Below are 20,015 nucleotides of genomic sequence, written 5' to 3'. Positions count from 1 at the left end.
AGGTGAAGCAGAGTGAAGAGTATGACCTAATTATTAGGCAAGGAAAGATAGACTCCATGTCACATAGTCCCTCTTGTCTGTGTTACCCTGTGGTGGAGGGACAGACTCCATGTCACATAGCTCCTCCTGTCTGTATCACCCTGTGGTGGGAGGGACACACTCCATGTCACATAGCTTCTCCTGTCTGTGTCACCCTGTGGTCGGAGGGACAGACTCCATGTCACATAGCTCTTTCTGTCTGTTTAACCTTGAGGTAAGAGGGACATACTCCATGTGACATAGCCCTCCTGTCTGTGTCACCCTGTGAGGAGAGGGACCGACTCCTTGTCACTAAACGAAGCCGAGGAGCATAGGAGATGCTCCTCGGCTCCATTTGGTGGGCATAATGTGGTGTCAACCGAAAGCTAAGACATTCGCAGACCAAACAGCTTTGCAAACTTTTTATAAATACACCCCCTTGTATTTTCAAAAAGAGGTCCAAAATGGGTGCCTTAATATTTTTCTCATAACTATTTTGATTAAATATATAATTTGGATGGCTTTTTAAATTCATGTATTTGTATTATTTATTTACGGGGATCTTGCAGATGAATGTCAACAAATTGGTAGCTTCATTTTACTTTATTGGTTGTACCTATAAATGCATTATTGTAATATTGACATAATCGCCAGAAAAAGTGCCTGCATTCTAATATGCTTTCTTTTACCGTCTTTCAGAAGGCAGTGAAACAGTAAACTCTTCATTAGTTCGTATTTGGCCCATACAGTTGGAGACATGATGGCACAGGTCCTTCATATGGAGTCACATTTTCCAGGTATAGTAAGAGTGCTGTAACATTCATTATGGAGAACCTTGTTTATGGCTGTTCCACAAATAAAGAAAAGAAAAAATCGAAAAAACAATCTCCGGGCAAACAATTTAATGCACAGCTAAAATATGTTTGTGAGCTGTCTTACCTTCCAAAAGATTTGTAGATCCATTTCATCAGTCTTTTTATCTAGGAACCTTTGCCAGACAGCCAGGTTAATTTAGCTTACAGTGCTGCCCCTTTGTTTTAGTCACTGCCTTGGATTGCAGGAAGGTAATATCCAGACAGATCAATAAGTCTTTCAACTCGCCCATGCTGTATATACTGCTTGTCCTTGCCTCAGTTCAGTAGTCAGTGAACATTCCATGGTGAATTGTTAACTGCTGGAGACAAGCAAACTCTGAAGATTCTCAACTGGGCATAGTACAAAATTCAGGCCCTTGTATAATAGAACAATATAATTGATGAATATTATATACAAAGTTGATTATTTCACTAGCTGAGAATGTGTACAAAAAGTGGAGGTGTTCTTAAAGGAGAACTATGAGGTGAGTGCTTTTCACTCACCTCATAGTTCTAGCCGACCTGTGACAATGAGACTGTCACAGATCGGCTCAGTAGATCGGGAGGTGAGCGGACACATGCCGGCGTTCGCTCAACTTCTCGATCCTGTCACGGCTCTCTGCCGTGACAGGGGAGGGGCTGTATTCCCCCCTCCCCGCTCCGATCCGCCAGCGCTGACTGGCGTAACGGACGGGGGAGGGGGCGGGTACAGCTGGCTCTGCCTCTAGATAGGCAGAGCCAGCTGTCACTCACGCAGCTGGGCGGATCTCGACATCGATGTCGGGATCTGCTCCGGCTGCGGCGTCTCAGTATACCGTGAGCTGTAGCTCGCGGTATACTGAGCTTAGGGTGACGGGAGGGCGATAGTTTGTGTCCTCCCGTTACCCTAAGGAGAACTATGGGGGAAAGCCCTGACCCCATAGTTCTCCTTTAAAGCTAAATTGAACCTATAGTTTAAATCATCTAACTACGTTCCAGCTTCATCAAAACAAAGGGAGTCTTGTAGTTTCTATACTTTCTAAAGCAGCCACAGCCAGAATAGAAAAGGCTGTCCTGTCCCAGCAGCTACAGAGTGGGTATAAGAACTAATCTTGCATGGGCCCATATATTTAACTGTAAGATATCTAGCAGACCAGTCAATGTACAGTATATTATGGTTCTTTTTATGTTTTCCAACATTCAGCATAAAGTCACCTTACTTACATAAAAAGACAGACCCAGATAGACTAAACGGAGGGGCTTCATGAATGGGGTGAGGAATAGTCCCTGGATAAGGGGTTACAAAAATAAGATTGCAATTAGCTGTTCTTACCTGATTGCACATTGGGGACAGGTGTCCGGGAGGAGCCGCATGGGTTGGAACTTCAAGGGCTGAGGGGCGTTCTTTCTGGAAAATCGACGGAGGAAGCAGGTTGTCCCGACCGCCCTCGCGGGATGTTGTGGCTTTTCACTGGTTGCAATGTTCTTTTTATGTCACGGCAGCTTGGCGGGTTAGGGAGTCTTTGGGGGGTCCGGAAATCGGAGTAAATTACAAAAAGGGGGGGGGGGGGGGGGGCATCAGCTGGTATGGGTGCTTCTCCCTGTTGGTGTCAGTATTTGTAGGGGGGCCTGGCCCCTTGGAACTTGGGAGAGTTACTGTCCTCAAGATGGTTGGGGTGTGGCTGGGGACATGGGAGCAGTTTTTAGGAGAGGCCTTATTTGGGCTTTTGGGCACCCAAAGACCCCTTCTCAGATCAACAGTCGTTGGGAGTATTTATTTGTATATTATTTGGTTTATTACTTTGGTTATTGTTAAAGTTGGTTTGTTTAATAAAAGGGCTGCTGTGACTGTTAAAATCCTTGTCATGCAGTCTGTGTGTTTATTGGGGTTTTTTAACAGAGGGACTAATACGGCGAATACATAAGTCATGACATATTATTTGTTTTTGTTTTTATAATACCCAGCATACTTTCTAAATATTGTCTTTCTTTTCTGACACTGACTATTTCAATGAAATCATATTTTCTTTGCCATTTGTCTGTCCAGGCAAGACCATCCCTCCTTCTTTATCTGCTATTAAAGACCCCGAAGCACCCTATTCCGTGGAGACACCTTATGGTTATCGGCTGGATTTGGACTTCCTAAAATACGTCGATGATATAGAGAAAGGACATACCATCAAACGAGTGCCCGTCAGCAGGAGGCCTCGATTTGGATCATTACCCCGAGGCCCTGGCTACACTGGATCTTGGTGGACGTCTACGGAGTCCCTCTGCTCCAATGCCAGCAATGATAGGTAAGGATAACGGGTACATAAAAGATTAATGGTAAATATCAATTAAACAACTACTAGATTTCTAAGTTATGATATAATGGAAGTTCATATCGCAGCAATCCAAAAAGGTTCTTATATTAATTAAAATATATGATACAAGCTTTTCAAATCTGAACATACTGCCTGCCGCACTCTGTGGAGTATAGCTAGTAACTATGCACACCAATTATCAAACCATTTGAACACGTTTGTGAAAATAACTTTAATTACTTTTAATGATTGCGTTTTGATTCATGTGGTTTGGTCCATGCTGTCCCACTTATTTATGAGTGATATGTCCAAAAAGTCTAATCTTACTTTTGTTATTTCTCTTTTATTTCAGTCGCCATTCATCGTATTCCTATTGTGGAAGAGGCTTTTACCCAGCGTATGAGGTCAGAAGTGGCTCTCAAGCCTCAAACAGCTTCAATCCCAGGGTGGAGAGAACACTGCTGGATGCCAGCAAGAAGCTGGAGGCTGGACAGTCTCGCCCACTCAGCCTGGGATGCAGGTCCTCCACCTCTATCTCTACACCATCCCTCTCCCGTCTTCCATCCTCATCATCATGTCAACAACTCTCTTCTTTCACGCCGCTAAGTTCTGGGATGTCCACTCCAGTATCTCCAACCCCAGTCCATCTTCAGCATGTAAGGGAGCAGATGGCGGTGGCACTTAAGAGGTTACGCCAGCTGGAAGAGCAAGTTAAAATGATCCCTGTTCTCCAGGTAAAGATTTCGGTGCTCCAAGAGGAAAAACGTCAACTTAGTGTCCAGCTTAAGAGCCAAAAATATCTGGGACACCCCGGGGTCAGCACTAAAAGCAAAACTAGGGGAGAACTTTACATAGAGATTCCAGAGGAAGAGATCAAAGATGGTAGAGAAGGAAGAAAAGAAGCATATGATGGCATGGAAGTAGAAGAAAGGAAGGAACCAGAACAAAAGGAAGACCAAAGAGAAGATGTCAAGAAAGGAAGTTTGCTATCTATTGGAAAACCCACAAAAAAGTTCTGCAGCGTTGGTGTTTGGGTGAGGGAAGTGGACTTCCCTCCTGTTCCAGGCAAACAGCCAGAGGCAGATAAACAGAGGCTTCTGGTTCAGGCACTCTCTGCCAAAATAACAGTACTGGAGAGGCAGCTTGCCCGAGCCTTAAACGAGGTCCAGAATGCTAACCGAAAACTTGAGGAAGCAGAGAAACTAGCAAAGGGAGATGATACATTGAAGAAGGAAAATAAGGAGGAACTGAGGGCAGATGCAGTGAAGGTTGCCAGGGTGGAGAGAGGAAGTGAAGTGGTCTCCAGCACTAAAGTGGGGCCTGCAGTTCACCCGCAGAGGGCACGGAACTTGGAAACTAGAGGTGGAGGAGTAATTAAAGTGAGAGAGGGAGATGCTGATAGAGTCTACAAAAGCAGGGAAGTGATGGATAAACCACTCCTTACATCATCTGGACCTGCTGTCCATGTACATGTGGTCAAAAAAATCAGCATCACTGGACAGAGTGCCAAGGACATAGAAAACAAAGGTAACACATGAGACAACACAATTCTTGTCATGTGAAGACATTATTCATGGCCATTGCTGCCAATAACTCAACAGATTGTGATATGTGCTGTCTACTTACATCTCTTGGGGACTCCACTGGCAAGGGATCCCCACCCCACTACTGTTCTCTGTGTTGTACTATTACGTGCTGTCTATTGCTCTTTGTTTTAAACTATGTACTTCTACTGCTCTCAGTTTTATACTACTATGTACTACCGCTGCCCTCTGTCTTTTACTACTGTGTTGTGCTACTAGTGTTCTATGTATTGTACTACTGTGTGCTACTACTGGTTTCTGTGTTGTACTACTATGTACTACTACCCCTCTCTGTGTTGTACTACTTTGTGCCATCTGTTACTCTGTTTTTTTTATTACTATGTATTACCACTGCCATTTTTGCTGCACTACATTGTTCTCCTTATGCTCTTTGTTGTACTACTATGTACTACTACTGCTTTCTATGTTGTGCTACTACTGCTCTGTGTTGTACTACTGTGTGGTGCTACTGCTCTAAGTGTTGTACTACTGTGTACTACTACTGCTCTAAGTGTTGTACTACTGTGTACTACTACTGCTCTCTGTGTTGTGCTACTATTGCTCTTTGTTTTAACCTACTGTGTACTACTGCTCTCTGGTTCATACTTTAATGTATTACCACTTCCCTTTTTTTTGTACAACTGTGTTAAACTACTGCTTTCTGTGTTGTACTACTATGTACTACTACCCCTCTCTGTGTTGTACTACTTTGTGCTATCAATTACTTTCTGTTTTATACTACTATGTACTACCACTGCCCGCTGTGTTGTACTACTGTGTGCTACTACTGCTCTCCTTCTTTTGTGTGGAGAAGCACTCTGCTTATATGGGCTACTGGATATATGTAGAGCAATGAAGTGCAGATACATTTAATATGTAAATGATGACATTGTTCACTGACTGTTCTTTAATGCTTAAACACAGTTTTCAAGTCAGAACCTGGCCACATGACATTGACAGGTCCCGTTACCCGGGTCTCCTCCCTGCATTTTTTCCCCAATCATTGGAATGAATGGCATTTCGTTTGCTTTGGAGTCCCAAAACACATCTGTAAACCAAAGTGCTGTGCTTTATAAATGCTCCGTGTTGCTTATTTCAGCCAAACTATAGCTGCAATAAGGCCACAACGCTGCTTTATAAATGGGAGATTTTAACAACTGACAAACAACTCCTATCATTTATATACAGTACATGCAAAAGTTATTGTGTTCGGGAAGGAGTCTATCGTAAAATTTATGTACACAATTTTTGATACAAGAAGAATAGAAGCTTATAAGTTGCTCCACAGTGAAGTATTAATAATGGTCTTTATCTCCAGGGCCCGATACCAACAATAAAACTGATGAGCAGCCTCAAAACATTACAAAGGGAGAAACCAACATGGAGCATGTCAGGAGAGAAGAAGACAACTCAGGTAAGAACTGCATGGTGAGGAAGCACTGTGACTCCGTGGTCAGCATTCCACTTTGTGACTGCGATCTCACATTCTACAAAGTCAGATAGAAGTGACATTTCAGGACTGATCAGCTGTTCCAGGGCAGATCGGTTCAACTGCACATACCATCTGCAATGCCGATCTGCCCCAAAACAGCTGAGAAAGCGTTGGCATTCTTCAGCTTTTGCCGGTTACATATTCCACGACGAAAAAGTGAGCGTTATTACGTTAAAATGTGTGACCACGTGACCGGTCAGACATTCCACCGCTGAAAAACTGGGCGGGATTGCGTTAGAATGTGTGACCACGTGACTGGTCACACATTCTAATGCAGTCACAAACTTTGATAGAACACCGGCAAAAGTGGCAGATAGCGGGTTGAGACAAACCATTTACCACTTAAAAGGGGCACTTACAATAGTCAACTTGTTTTCATTTATGTAAAACCTTTGTCCCAAATGGAATGGGGAAAAAATCTAGATGTAACTTCTTAAAAAGTGTTTCCTGGCGTTTGGATTTAATTTGTTAGTCAAGGCGTTTCCACAACTAACTGCACCCCTGGTGTCCTGCCCAGCTCCTGGCAAATCTCCCTGCCCGGCCCATAGCAACCTGGGACACTCTGGCTGGCGTACTGCTTAGCTCCTGGCAACCAGTGACATCATGGGATGCCGGCCAGAGAATCCCAGGTTGCTAAGAGATGTATTAGGGCCATGCAAATCTCCCTGCCCGGCCCATAGCATCCTGGGACACTCTGGCTGGCGTCCCGCCTAGCTCCGGGCAACCAGTGACATCACCCGGTCAGAGTGTCCCAGGTTGCTAAGAGTCGGGCGGGGAGATGTGTATGGGAGAGGGGTAGGGACAGACAAAAAGTCAGCTTTTGATTTTGTTGTGAATGAAGTTTCTTACATGAAAACCACTTTCACAGTTAGAAATTCTTTCATTTGATAGAAATTTTCCAATCCTGCTCCTTCGATTATTTTCATCACTACGGTTGAAAACAATTGTTCATTTGACCCCACTAACTATTAAAAAATGGAACAAATGTTCTGAAAAATATTTTTTTTTTAAATGAAACTCTACTGGTGTATGGACAGCTTAACACTCCCACAGGGTGACAATTCTGCTGTCCATGGGGGGCACCACTGCTCCTCCATGGAGTGGAGCCACCCTAAGACAGGAAGTGTGTTAACGGTCAGATCATCAGGTGAAAATAAAGGAAGAAAGCCTAAAAAAGGAAAACAAATGCAGCCGTCACATCTAACAATTGGTAAACTGCAATGTATTACATTTTTGTTTTTTAGATACTCATTAATACTTAGCAAGTTCAAAGCCAGTGTCCTGTTGTTAAATCATGAAATCACAATAAAGACAACTGTGCAAAGTATTCAGTGTCAGTTCCCATCATAAACCAGTCCACATCTGTCATTTTTCCACAGGTACCCTGGTTTCCACCCACAATTCAGAATTCTACCATACTAGCAGGTTAACTGGCTTCCACTGAATTGGCCGTAGGGTTTATCTGTGTGTGACTGCGGCTAAGACATTCGATCAGGGGTGGGCAACTCCAGCTGTTATGGGACTACAAGTCCCATAAGGCATTGCAAGGGATTTGTAGTTTAAGCACAGCTGGAGGGCTGGAGGTGCCCACCCCATGCATTAGATCAGGGGTAGCCAAACTACGGCCCTTCAGCTGTGGTGGAACTACAAATCCCATGAGGCATTGCAAGATTCTCACAGCCACGACTCCCGGAGAGAGATGAATCATGGGATTTGTAATTTCACGACAGCCTGAGGGCTGGAGGTGCCCACCCCATGCATTAGATGGTTCTCTGTCCTCCATAAATGTCACATGCTATGCTGTTGCTATGTAAATACAGGAAAAAATAGATCAGTAAAAATAGGAAAGTACTTGAATTGAACTTTTTCATGACATTTTTAATCCCATCTACCGGAATGCCAGAGAGATTAAATAGAGCGTTGTTATTTTTAATCCAGTGCAAAGGAAAACTGGCGCGGGTGTTTGTCAGTGCAAATAGCTTTCACCCCATGTACAGTATATGTATATATATATATACACAATAAACCCCCATACAATAATCTATCACACCAGTCACTTTCAAACTCTTAATATTAATGTAGCTCTTAAAGTAATATTAAACTCTCAAACTTTTTTAAATAATAAATCCATATCAAACAAATATGTATTTCCCAGCAAAGTTTTTCTTTACATTTTTCCCCAAACATCTACAGTCATCATGATTCTGAACAGCTCCAACTCTCTCAGCTCTACATCCCTGAACTTCCTGTCCAGGACAAGATCACCAGGGACAGAGCAGTCTCAGCAGATACTAGCTTGGTGAAGGGACAAGAAGAAAGGTGGAGTGAGGAGCAAGGGGGAGGGAAGTGTCTTGCCTTACTGTGCCTGTGGTTACAGCTTACTAGCACACACAAGGGTGGCTCCATAGTGCCCTGCAAGGGAAAGGAGTCACCCTAAAACAAGATATCAGGGCCAATGTTCAGGGGGCCAGCTGATTCTGCAGGAAACTAAGCTTTTTAAACATCAAGATAAAAGATAAAACTCTAATAGGTTGGACTTGATGGACTAATGTCTTTATTCAACCTCAAATACTATGTAACTATGTAAGAAGCAGCGTCCATTGTAAGGGATTTAATCAGCATTTGAAAAAGCGTAAACTCTTTGACATTAATATCACTAAATCTAATTCTTTCCTCAGCCTAAACCCTCTTAACCCTCTAAATCAATTTTAATCTTTGTATATTTTGCCTCCCTTGAATCCTTACTCCCCCTTTGTCATGCTAATACAGTTTTTAAATAAAACACGTTTTTCCATTACATACCTTATTTTAGACCCAGTGATGTAATCTATGCTTCTTTATGCTATACAGGCAGATCATGACCCTCAACCTTTATGCAAGCAGTGGGCTGACACTTGGGAGGAGTTATGCAACTATCAGAATGCCTTGATGGGTGGCTGTCAGTCTGGAGTACTGGGTGGAACCCATTTGCATGCAGGTCCGGTGTAGATAATGCCCACATATGATGCTGAGCCTCATTGAAGGAAGTGAAATTCAATGAATGAAAGAAGCAGAGACAGTCAGGCTGGGATGGAAAGAGCTAGAAGATGCTGGATGTCCTCCAGCCAAGGAAATTAGGTGGGATTTACTTTCCCTCTCCACCATCCAGTTCTTTCTTCACCTGCCTCCTTCATCCAGCAATGTTGGTCCTCTTTAGGTAAAGAGACACTCAGGTCATTCTACTCATTTCCTCAAGCCCCTGGTGTGTCATTGAGACACTTCCTGGGGGTGCATCATCTCACAGGCTGGGTTTCCAGTACTCGAGGACTGAATGGCGCTCATATATCATTATGTGAGTGGCGCTCAGTCTGGGAGGCATGGCTGCCCCTCCCCTGCTGCTGTCAAGAAAGAAGAAGATGCTCCTGTGATGTAATTGGACCAATAAGAAGATTGCAGGAAAATATGTATAGGGGTTTTTAAAGATCAGGAAAATTCCATGCCGGATTTCCACTTTAAACCTGCCAGAGATGCCACATTCTTGTAACTTTGTGTGAGCATTGTCATTTTGGTATTTTAGTATCCATACTTATTTTTTGTTTTGTGATGCTTTTTCAGATTTGGCTGGGCTACCCATTAAAAGATTAACACAGGATGAACAAGAAGCCGAGCCACCACAATTTTCTGGAGTAAATGGAGAGTGAGTTTCTCTTTGAATAATATATATTTTTTGTGTTTCCAATGAAAAGCCAGTTACCTTATATTGTCTACTACAACATGGCTGCCTTCTCTTTACTGTGTAGAATGGATGCTGGCTCTTCAGAGGATTCCGGGACTATGGAGAACCCTTCAGATAGTGAGAGCACTGAGAGTGAATACCATGAGGCCAGTGAGGGCATGGCAATGAGCCCGATGGATCTCCAGCCTGGCAGCAGCAGCCAACCAAGAGAGACAGAGAGGCAAAAAACTCCAGAGGCTGTTACAGTCAGTTTGTCCCCTACCAGTCCGACCCCCAGGTAACACCTACTGCCTACCTAGGTCTGAAACTGATAATGTCATATCTAAACTGGTAATGACTGGGTCATTAAGGCAAAAAATGCAATTGCCTCCCCATGATCCCTGCCATAAAATGGACTGGTAATGACTGGGTTATCAAGGCACAAACTGCCAATGTTCTCCACATGATCTCCTTCATATAATGGACTAGTGATGACTGGGTCATCAAGGCAGAAAATACCAATGTTCCTTTCATGATCTCCTTCATATAATGGACTAGTGATGACTGGGTCATCAAGGCAGAAAATACCAATGTTCCTTCCATGATCTCCTTCATATAAGGGACTGGTAATGACTGGGTCGTCATGGCAAAAAATACCAAAGTTCTCCCCATGATCCCCTTCATACAATGGACAGGTAATGGTTGGGTCATCAAGGCAAAAAATACCAAAGTTCTCCCATGATCCCCATCATTTAATGGCTTATTATCCCTTCCTACCGTACCTCTCAACTCTTTGAGATAAGTAAGAGGGACACACAAAGTTTAAAAGCAAAGGACAAAAACATTAACACTCACTGATAACATTTCTTATACTAAACTGACCACTTTCACATAACTTTCACATGACTTAACCCCTCCCCACTAGTCCTTTAAGAAATTGTAATGCCAAAGGCGTTAGATGAGCTTCCTGATCATGCAATAGCTGTTATTGTCGGTCACAGTAATCACATAACCAGGAGCCCATCCTACTGGCTCCCAATCATCACTGTGTGACCGGCAGCATTCGGTGACAGCGTGGTCACAGTGCTGGAGGCACACAGTTAAGCAGCACAGTATACAGCCCACCTCCATACTGTTACATATATGTGTCCAGTCGATGGAAAGGGGTTAAAAAAACATTACAAAGAGCACAGTAGTATTTTATTGATTGATGTTGTGTCACTGACTAGTCTAATCCGATACACAGAAGATATCATGATTGCTTCATATGGTCAGACAAGGGGCATAGTCTATGATATGGAGGTCAAGGCCTTCAGTTCAACCCCTGAGGAGCACAATGACCATACTGTGGATCAGCAAACTCATCAGTATCGTACATATCCATTTTGGCATTGTGTGTCTTCTTCATTTTTTCCTGCTGTCATGCCGATGCCAAAGTGACACTCTTAGCTGTGAGTGTCTCTGTGGTTTCTATACGGCAGCCACAAGCAAGAAAAGAACCCGTGCTGCTAAGAGGTGTCATATTTTTGTAGTGTGATATTGTTCCATATATATGTATGATGGATGGTGATTCTGCACCCTGAGATGGACTGTTCTTTGTTAACAGAGTGGAGCTCAGTAACATCCTGATCTCAGGCTGCGTGGCTCTGCAGAAGTCCCTCGATGACCCCACAGCTCTCACTGAGGTCGAGAAGGTAAGGAGGATTTGTCAGCAGAAGGTCAATCAAACTGTGAATCTGAATCGGCTGAGGAACCACAGGTCCGAAAATGCCTATCCAGCTGGACTGTGTCCATATTTAATCAATAGGCACCACTCATAACAATATTGGTTCAATGTACATAATGGCTGCCTTTCTTGTTTGAGGGTTACAGGCATCCAATGGTTTCCATAAGTTAGAGTTTCATATGTAATGTGTTTCCTTTGTGACACCTGTGCATTCATTAAATACAGTTTTGGACTCTTGAGCCATTTGTTTGATGCTCTTTTCTGATTTGACTCCATCCTCAGAGTAGATACCACCAGATCTTTGCTATTTACTTTGATTAGAACGTGACAGAACACTCTTTGAGTTTGTTTGAAATGGTTGATGGGTTCACTTTAAGGGTATAGACCAGTGAGAAGATACAGAGACGTGCAGCTCACTTGACCGCCATTTTGTTTTTAGGCAGCAGCACACACGGCAGTTATGCAGGAATGGATGAAAATCCTGCGGCAGAAGGAGGTGGATCCAGCTATCATTCGCCATCATCTAAACGTGTTCCGCGCAATGTCACCGCAGCTACTTGAAGTCATCGTCAACATGGCCGATCCCAAGGGAAACACAGCTGTCCACTACGCAGTGTCCCAGTCCAACTTTACCGTGGTCAGGCAGCTCCTGGAGACTGGTAAGATGTATATGTATGTATGTATGTATGTAAAGTATGTATGCATCTATCTATCTATCTATCTATCTATCTATCTATCTATCTATCTATCTATCGCTCTGTATTTGGTTTTAAAATAACAATTTTCATTAGGGGGGCCTCTGGATTACCTATTGTTGCCAGTGGCTGAGGTGTTTCAAATAATTCTTACCAACAACGATTTTACAAGTTTATCTCTGGAACCGGAAGGGTGGCTAACAGGCAAATGATCTACATTACACCCCTACAACAATGTTTTCTCCATCCTCTACTTCAAGATCATGAGGGACAACTGAAGTCATGCTACCTTTGTGTCCACCCCACACCGCTGTAGACAGGTGTGACATGATAAGGAGGAGGTGTGGCTACATGCAACTCCTAATTTTTTGTATTCCTCCTCATGACTGTTTGACTGTTAGTACGATGAGGACCTCTATAAACTTTGGGGGGTTTTGTTTTCTTTTGTACTGAAAGATGTAGCTTGCTCCTGAAAATTGGGATAATGTTACATGTTTAGCTGTTATATTGCTGAGCAGAACTTGTTTTTTAAATGATTCACCGCCCAGGAATCCACTCTGGTTTATTAGCGGGGCCAGACCAAAATACGAAAACAATTTTTTTCCAAAACAGCGGAAAATACAGATGTTATTTTTATTATGCTGCCTGGAAAATAAGATGGGATTAGTCACTTAACCGGGCCCTCTGGTGTCATCTTTTTTATATATGCTGGTGCGTAACATTTTAAACAGTAAGGCCAAGCAGGGCCCAAAACAGATTTAGCGTGCAAGCCGCTACTTGAACTACATTTCCCGGCAGTCCCAAGGCTGCAGAGAGCAGTGTCAGGGCCGTTTCGGAATTTCAGGAAAATTCGTACGAATTTCGATTCGTAACGAAACGAACCGCACATGTCTACCCTGAAATGAGGCAGGTTGCTCATTGGGTCAAGGTGTGCTTGCCGTTCCCTTTCTGACCAGAGCGTCCCGGGTTGCTAAGAGCTCTTTTGTGAGCACGCAGCAAACGTGTACAAAAATGTGTGATTTGACACGCATTAGCCAAACACATCAAAAACACGAAATGCGCTTTCTGTGCTATTACCTTATAAACGTGGAGGAAAAAAATGCAGAAGGCATGTCGCAGACCTGGCAATTAAAGCTGGGCATACACTGCTTGAAGTGTAACCAAAATTTGAGACGTAGGTGGCCCTGTGAGCATACCACCCCAACAGCGCCTCTTTCCCCTTCCCTGCTAGATAAACTTGATTTATCAAATGAACTGGTCTTAAAAAATTCTCAGCTGAACAGCAGCTGCATCCGTCCAAGCACAGGCACTGTTTGGGTATTTAGCAGTTGCTAGAGTACAATAGCTGGCAGTGGCGGTTCCTCCATCCTAGCTGTTTAGCATGGATGGGGGTCAATGGACTCCCGTGGGCTGAATGAGAGAAATTCAGAGTGTGTATGTTCAGCTTAAGGCAATGCATGTGTGTTATGCTACAAAAAAAAGGGTCACGTCCAAAATTCAGCATGTTAGGGTGTATTGGCAGCCCATTCATCTCAATGGGTTTCCTTAATGCAACACATGTTAATACGTGACATAATGCATGTTATCGCACTGCAAGGAAGTAAATGGGCCCCCAAAGTCCATTGCACCCTAAAAACTCACAATTTTTTCTTCTCTATTGACTCCAATGCATTTCAGTAAAATGACAAAATTTGGGTAAGATTTTCTGATTTTTACCTGAATCACAGAGAAGTACGGTAAATTTACACACCACCAATGCCCTGTGAGCTTCGCAGGATTGGGAAAAGCAGGTAGAAGGTGAGTATTTGTATTATATGAATTAGGACAAGGGTCTCTGTATGTAATCTCTCTTCACTATTCTACGCTCCTTCTGTTTATAGTTCTTCTTGACTTTCTCTTCCTGACTTGTGCTGTGCAATCTCTACATATAACCTGCTGGTATTTTAGGTTCTGCTTTCAGTCTACATCTGTGTTCACTTTCCCTTATCCTTAAAGACGGCCGCGTCCTCTCCTCTCCTCTGTGCACCCTCCTGACTGACCGGCTCTTCCTCTCCCCTCAGGCCTGTGTGATGTGAACAGACAGAATAAGGCCGGATTTACTCCGCTCATGCTCACGGCGCTCGCAGCTTTTCGCTCCCACGAAGACATCGAAACTGTCACACAGATGCTGCGCCTGGGAGACGTCAACTGCCGGGCCAGCCAGGTGCCCAATTCCCTTCTGTCACTTTATATCCAACAATTAAAGTACATGTGAACCCTAAGTGAATAACATTTGGTTTGCTCATGCACTGTGTATAATAAACAATCAACTACATATTGTTTTCACTTTTTCATGCTTTGTTGCATCTCCTGCAAGCTCTTTGCTGCCAGTTCCTGGTTACATGCAATGCAGGTATCCTAATTTTGACAACAGTGGTATGTGTTTCAGTACGGCCCATTGTAGCCTCCGTTGGGAAAGCATGCATGTGATAAGGTGACAACACAGGTGCACAATTGGGAGGCAGGGACAGAGTATTGGCACCCTATAACAGGAAGTGCCTATACAAGGACCTGCATTTGTGGGATCACCAGGTATTGTTGTGATAAAAGCTGCAGATTTTAAAAACAATTGATAAAGACTTTTGACATTTTGTTAACATGGACCTTGGATTTGGGCCACTGATAATGTCCTTGTCACTCCCTGTAAATATCGCCGGCTATAGTGTGTTCAAAAATGTACCTTTTTTAAAAAAAGGCAAATTTTATACTTACCTTACCCTTGTCATCCTTCCATAACACCTAGTCTACAGTGATGTCACACTTCTGGTGAGACCCCGGGGAATAAAGAGCAGCCCAAATCTTACGAAAAGACACGTCTGCAATGGACTGAGGCCCCCATTTACCCCTGAGCGTTTATCACGAGTTCCCCGAAGCGCGACAGCTCTCAAGAATCCCATTAGTTTCAATGGTGCCCGTTCACACCTGAGCCTTGTGTCGCCTGTAGCTCAAACAACATACATGAGCCTTTTTTAGGCAGAATCACGTGTTTTTAGGCCCATAGACTTCAATGGGAGTGCCTAAAACACGTGTGTTTTTCACGCGATTGCGCACCTAACAGCCATCTCCACCTTCCTAGTAACTAGCTTTCTATTAGCTAAAAACAACAGGCTGAAAGCACAGAAAAAATGTGCAAATGTTTTAAAATCGCCTAATGGTGTGAATGGGGGTGAAATGTCTTCTCGTGAGATTTGGCCTGCTCTAGTCAGAAATCTCACCACAAAATGGTTATGTCATGTCCAGCAGTGTGGAAGAAGGGGGTAAGGTAAGTATAAAATCTACCTTTTTTGGCAAATTTTGGACACACTATAGCCAATAACTTTTATAGGGGGAGGGACCTGGACCTTATAAGCAGACCTTGTACTGTACTGCAAGGTCCAATCTAAAGGTTGTATGAGAGTTTATTAATTGGGTTTACATGTACTTAAAATGAATGTCCTCAGGGTTCTCCCTGATGGGCTGACTGAGGCTGGCCATACGCTGGTAGATATACGTACCAACGTTCATACACAAGGATATGGTCAGAACATTCGATAATGCCATCATTGTTGAATGCCGTTCCTAATTTGCTTCCATTGTAACATTCGATTTTGGAATGAATGGAATTTCAAAAAAGCACCTTCACTGTTAGAACTTCATTTGAGAAAAAAATTACCATTCTGCTCTTCACTATAGTTGAAAACGATGGTTGATTTGAGCCCATTAACTAAAAAATCGAACAAACGTTCCAAAAATTATTTTTTTACTGGTGTATGGCCAGCTTAAGACGGTCCTGTCTACTGACAGGAATATGAAGGCTGAGTCTTCTAAAAGTGTCTGGCTTTCTCTGGTTTTGGTATTCTGATTCACTGACCAGGAGGAAGCGTGCAACAAACAAAGTCAGAGTCAAGTCAGAATGATCTAGTCAAGTCAGACTGATCTGCATACTGGTTCCAGGCCAGTGAAACAATGTGGCCGCCAGGGAACCAGCATTTTTCAAGGGTGAGGTCACCATTGATGGCCTCTGTCTATTTCCCATGAGAGGTTTCCTTTAACATCTGTAAAAAAAAGCAATGATAATTTGTTTTTCTGCATTTACATACAAGCTCCAGGCCCATGCTAATTAGATAATTTGATGTGTTCTTGCATATTTATGTCTTAGGTTCCCCCGAAGCTAGAGACACTCTCCGTCTGCAGTGCAGAGGATTGTGGGAAGAACACATAAAGGCAGAATTTAAGCAGCCCTACTAGCAATATTTTAAAAACGGTTTAATTATATTTCACATGGCTGAATTAAAGGGGCAGTCCAACCAAAAGTGATATTTTGGCTATAGGTTAAGCCTGGTGGGATGAGTCAACCCCTGGTTTCCTATATGTCTTGGATGCTCCAACAGCAAGATCTCCCAGCAATAGATCCAGAACTTGTTGCTGCCCTCCTGGGACATTTCAGTGTTCCCACCCACCCTTGCGTGTCCCAGCTCCTATGTATTCTCCATAGTAGGGAGAGTAGAAGGTCCTCATATTGGACACAGACCCGAGGACTCGGCACAGTGGTCTCACCAGTACAATCTCTGAGACACATGAGGAACTGTTAGCTGGTTTAACTCTGCAGCAGGTACTAAACTCTAAACTATCAGATTTGGGTGGACTGCCCATTAGACAAGAGCTTATACATAGTTACATCTACACAGAAAAGCTCTTGTTTCCTGATGCAGGGCATGACGTGATGTAAACAAACAGCAACCAATCCACCCTTGCCTTATATCAAGCAAGCTGTGAGAACAGTGAGATACGATTGTTGGTATAGAACCTGGCTCACTTCCAATATCAAAGTCGGTCTTCCAAGGGTCCAACCTTGGGTAGTCTTAAGCTAGCCACACATTAATATTTCTCTTGATTCTCCCATCAACATTAAACAGGGTGAATAGAGGAACATCCTCTGCCAACTGCTGTATTCTGGCAACCGGCATCTGCGGCTGTCAGGATAGCTGAACAGTAACGGCAGCCAATGTTGGCCGACAAATTTCCAACCAGCTTCTTCAACAATTGTCATTTGAAAAATCAACTTTTTGTTTGAGCTGGGTAACGCCAGAAGAGCCATCCAAAGATTGAATTTCGCCTCGATTCAGTAGGAAATGGCCAAAATTTGATCCATATATGTCCATCTTTAGACTGTGTTACTTTACACTCTGTTATAAACACACATAGAATGCATCAGAAGTAATTGCTCTCTCTCTTTATCTTTTATTTCAGGCTGGGCAAACAGCTCTTATGTTGGCAGTAAGTCATGGCCGTCTAGATGTGGTACGAGCTCTGCTGCAGTGCGGGGCAGATGTCAATGTGCAGGATCATGATGGGTCTACTGCACTCATGTGTGCATGTGAACATGGCCATGTGGATATAGTCAGCCTGCTTTTGGCAGGACCAACTTGTGATGTTTCTCTTACAGATAACGTAAGTCATGACGTAACACATACAGCCTATGCAATACGTAAGAGGAGCCTGTAGTAATCAAGTAGCTTTAGAATCCTCAGATATGACTAGGATCTCTCTCCAGGAGTCTGCTCTGTGTATGATGTAATAGAAGAGCTATATAATGCACACATATACCTAGGATCACTCTCCAGGAGTCTGCTCTGTGTATGATGTAATAGAAGAGCTATATAATGCACACATATACCTAGGATCACTCTCCAGGAGTCTGCTCTGTGTATGATGTAATAGAAGAGCTATATAATGCACACATATACCTAGGATCACTCTCCAGGAGTCTGCATAATGTAATAGAGGAGCTGTGTAACACACACACATCAGGGGGATGTTGTCTAAAAAATGTATGTGTTGTGTGTATAATGTAAGAGATAAAACTCTGGTATAATTCATTATTTTTCTCTTCCTAATAGGATGGGAGTACTGCTCTGTCTATTGCGCTGGAAGCTGGGCAGAATGATATAGCAATGCTTCTATATGCTCATAATGCCAAAATATCTACTCCAGTAAGTACATACCCTCTCATCACAGGGTGACACAGACAGGGGGACCTATGTGACATGGGGTCCTTCCCTCCCATCACAGGGTGACACAGACGGGGGAGCTATGTGACATGGGTTCCTTCCTTCCCACCACAGGGTGGCATAGACAGGGGGAGCTATGTGACATGGAGTCTGTCCCTCCCACCATAGGGTGACACAGACAGGGGGAGCTTTGTGACATGGAGTCCTTCCCTCATACCACAGGGTGACAGACAGGGGGCGCTATGTGACATGGGGTCCTTCCCTCCCACCACAGAGTGACAAAAGCAGGGGGAGCTATGTGACATGTAGTCTGTCCCTCCCACCATAGGATGACACAGACAGAAGGAGCTTTGTGACATGGGATCCTTGCCTCCAATCACAGGGTGTCAGACAGGGGGAGCTATGTGACATGGCATCCTTCCCTCCCAGCACAGGGTGACACAGGCAGGGGGAGCTATGTGACATGGCATCCTTCCCTCCCAGCACAGGGTGACACAGACAGGAGGAGCTATGTGACATGGAGTCTGTCTCTCCCACCACAGGGTGACACAGACAGAGGAGCTATGTGACATGGAGTCTGTCCCTCCCATGACGGGGTGACATAGACAGTAGTGCATTGGGTTATATTGTGTTTTTTTCCATCACATAGGTATTATTTAGGACAGTCCTATCCATAGCAATGCAGCTCTAACTACAAGACAACTTGTAGTAGCCTGATACTATATCAGGATGGTTAGACAAATCTTTTGGACATTTACTGATGACACATTATGTATATTTTTTTCAGGGTGGTGGTGAACAAGCAAAAATGCAGCGTGCGAACCCAACAGATGAATCCCAATAAGAGGAGGATTTGGGGTTTGAAGGTTCCACACCCTTATCCATGTCCTGTGTCTACTCAATTGAAGAAGCTGAGGTGGATGGGTACCTCTGCCTGCCGTTCAGAACTTTCAGGCTTCCCTTGAGACACTGCACTGCAAGAACCACTATGCACCCAGCTTCAGCACCATGGAGAGAGAGAAGCTAGGGGGTGGGGGGTTATTAGTGACGGACTGGACAGGAGTCCTGGAAGGGGTTTAGGGAGAGAAGATGAAGTATGTGTATTACTGAGACACCCGAGGGGGGGAACTGAAGACAAAAAAGTGCATGAACAGAGGGAGCACAAGAAAGCAGAGATGCTGCATACATCAGCCAATCAGATTCCAGCTTTTATTTTCTGCTGCAGGCCAGGAAATGTAAACAAACATTTGATTGGCTGCTTTAGGCAACGTTTCCTGTTTTCCATGCTCCCTACATCAAAGAAAACCTGTGCTGGAAATATACCTAGGCTGTCATTGCTGAGCACTCCATTTTTAAAGTCTTGGTTGCTTGGGTGCAGTGTGGATTCAAAGGCTCCATTACCATCCGAGTCAATGACCTGGAACAGGTAAGCAGATCAGAAGTTCTGATTTTATTTGCTTCACATTTATGCCAGGCCAGTGGTTCAGAAAGTAATTTCAGGTCAAAGACACCCAGGCAACTAGCATTTTTAGACGGTCAGCAATAGCACCCTTCTTGTTTCTCTAAGGACATCCTTGAAGGAATGAGCACTTGAGCTATCTGAAATAAGACCTGTCTGTAATTGCTCACAACAACCAAT

The 20,015-nt window shown here is 43.7% G+C and overlaps 1 protein-coding gene across 1 annotated transcript; it reads left to right on the top strand.

Moving 5' to 3' along the window:
• Nucleotides 1-719: 719 nt before the first annotated feature.
• Nucleotides 720-19,407, top strand: KANK2 (KN motif and ankyrin repeat domains 2). The gene is made up of 12 exons (XM_018570666.1): nt 720-815; nt 2,899-3,148; nt 3,510-4,684; nt 6,059-6,154; nt 9,827-9,908; nt 10,012-10,224; nt 11,533-11,620; nt 12,092-12,311; nt 14,408-14,550; nt 17,616-17,816; nt 18,266-18,358; nt 19,164-19,407. Exons 1-12 carry the CDS (start codon nt 776-778, stop codon nt 19,218-19,220), a joined length of 2,658 nt encoding a protein of 885 aa, XP_018426168.1. The 5' UTR covers nt 720-775; the 3' UTR covers nt 19,221-19,407.
• The last annotated feature ends 608 nt before the right edge of the window (nt 19,408-20,015 follow it).

The sequence above is a fragment of the Nanorana parkeri genome, unplaced genomic scaffold, assembly GCF_000935625.1.
Source record: "Nanorana parkeri isolate BGI_ZX_2015 unplaced genomic scaffold, ASM93562v1 scaffold1570, whole genome shotgun sequence".
Lineage (NCBI taxonomy): Eukaryota > Metazoa > Chordata > Amphibia > Anura > Dicroglossidae > Nanorana > Nanorana parkeri.
The sequence above is the reverse complement of the archived record's forward strand: the minus strand, read 5'-3'. Positions and strand labels throughout refer to the sequence as shown.

What these genes read in the sequence shown, in the direction of transcription:
- KANK2 (XM_018570666.1), top strand. Translation starts at nt 776, where the DNA reads ATGATGGCACAGGTCCTTCATATGGAGTCACATTTTCCAG. An exon ending in TATGGAGTCACATTTTCCAG is followed by an intron (nt 816 to 2,898) that starts GTATAGTAAGAG and finishes TTGTCTGTCCAG; the next exon opens with GCAAGACCATCCCTCCTTCT. An exon ending in ATGCCAAAATATCTACTCCA is followed by an intron (nt 18,359 to 19,163) that starts GTAAGTACATAC and finishes TATTTTTTTCAG; the next exon opens with GGTGGTGGTGAACAAGCAAA.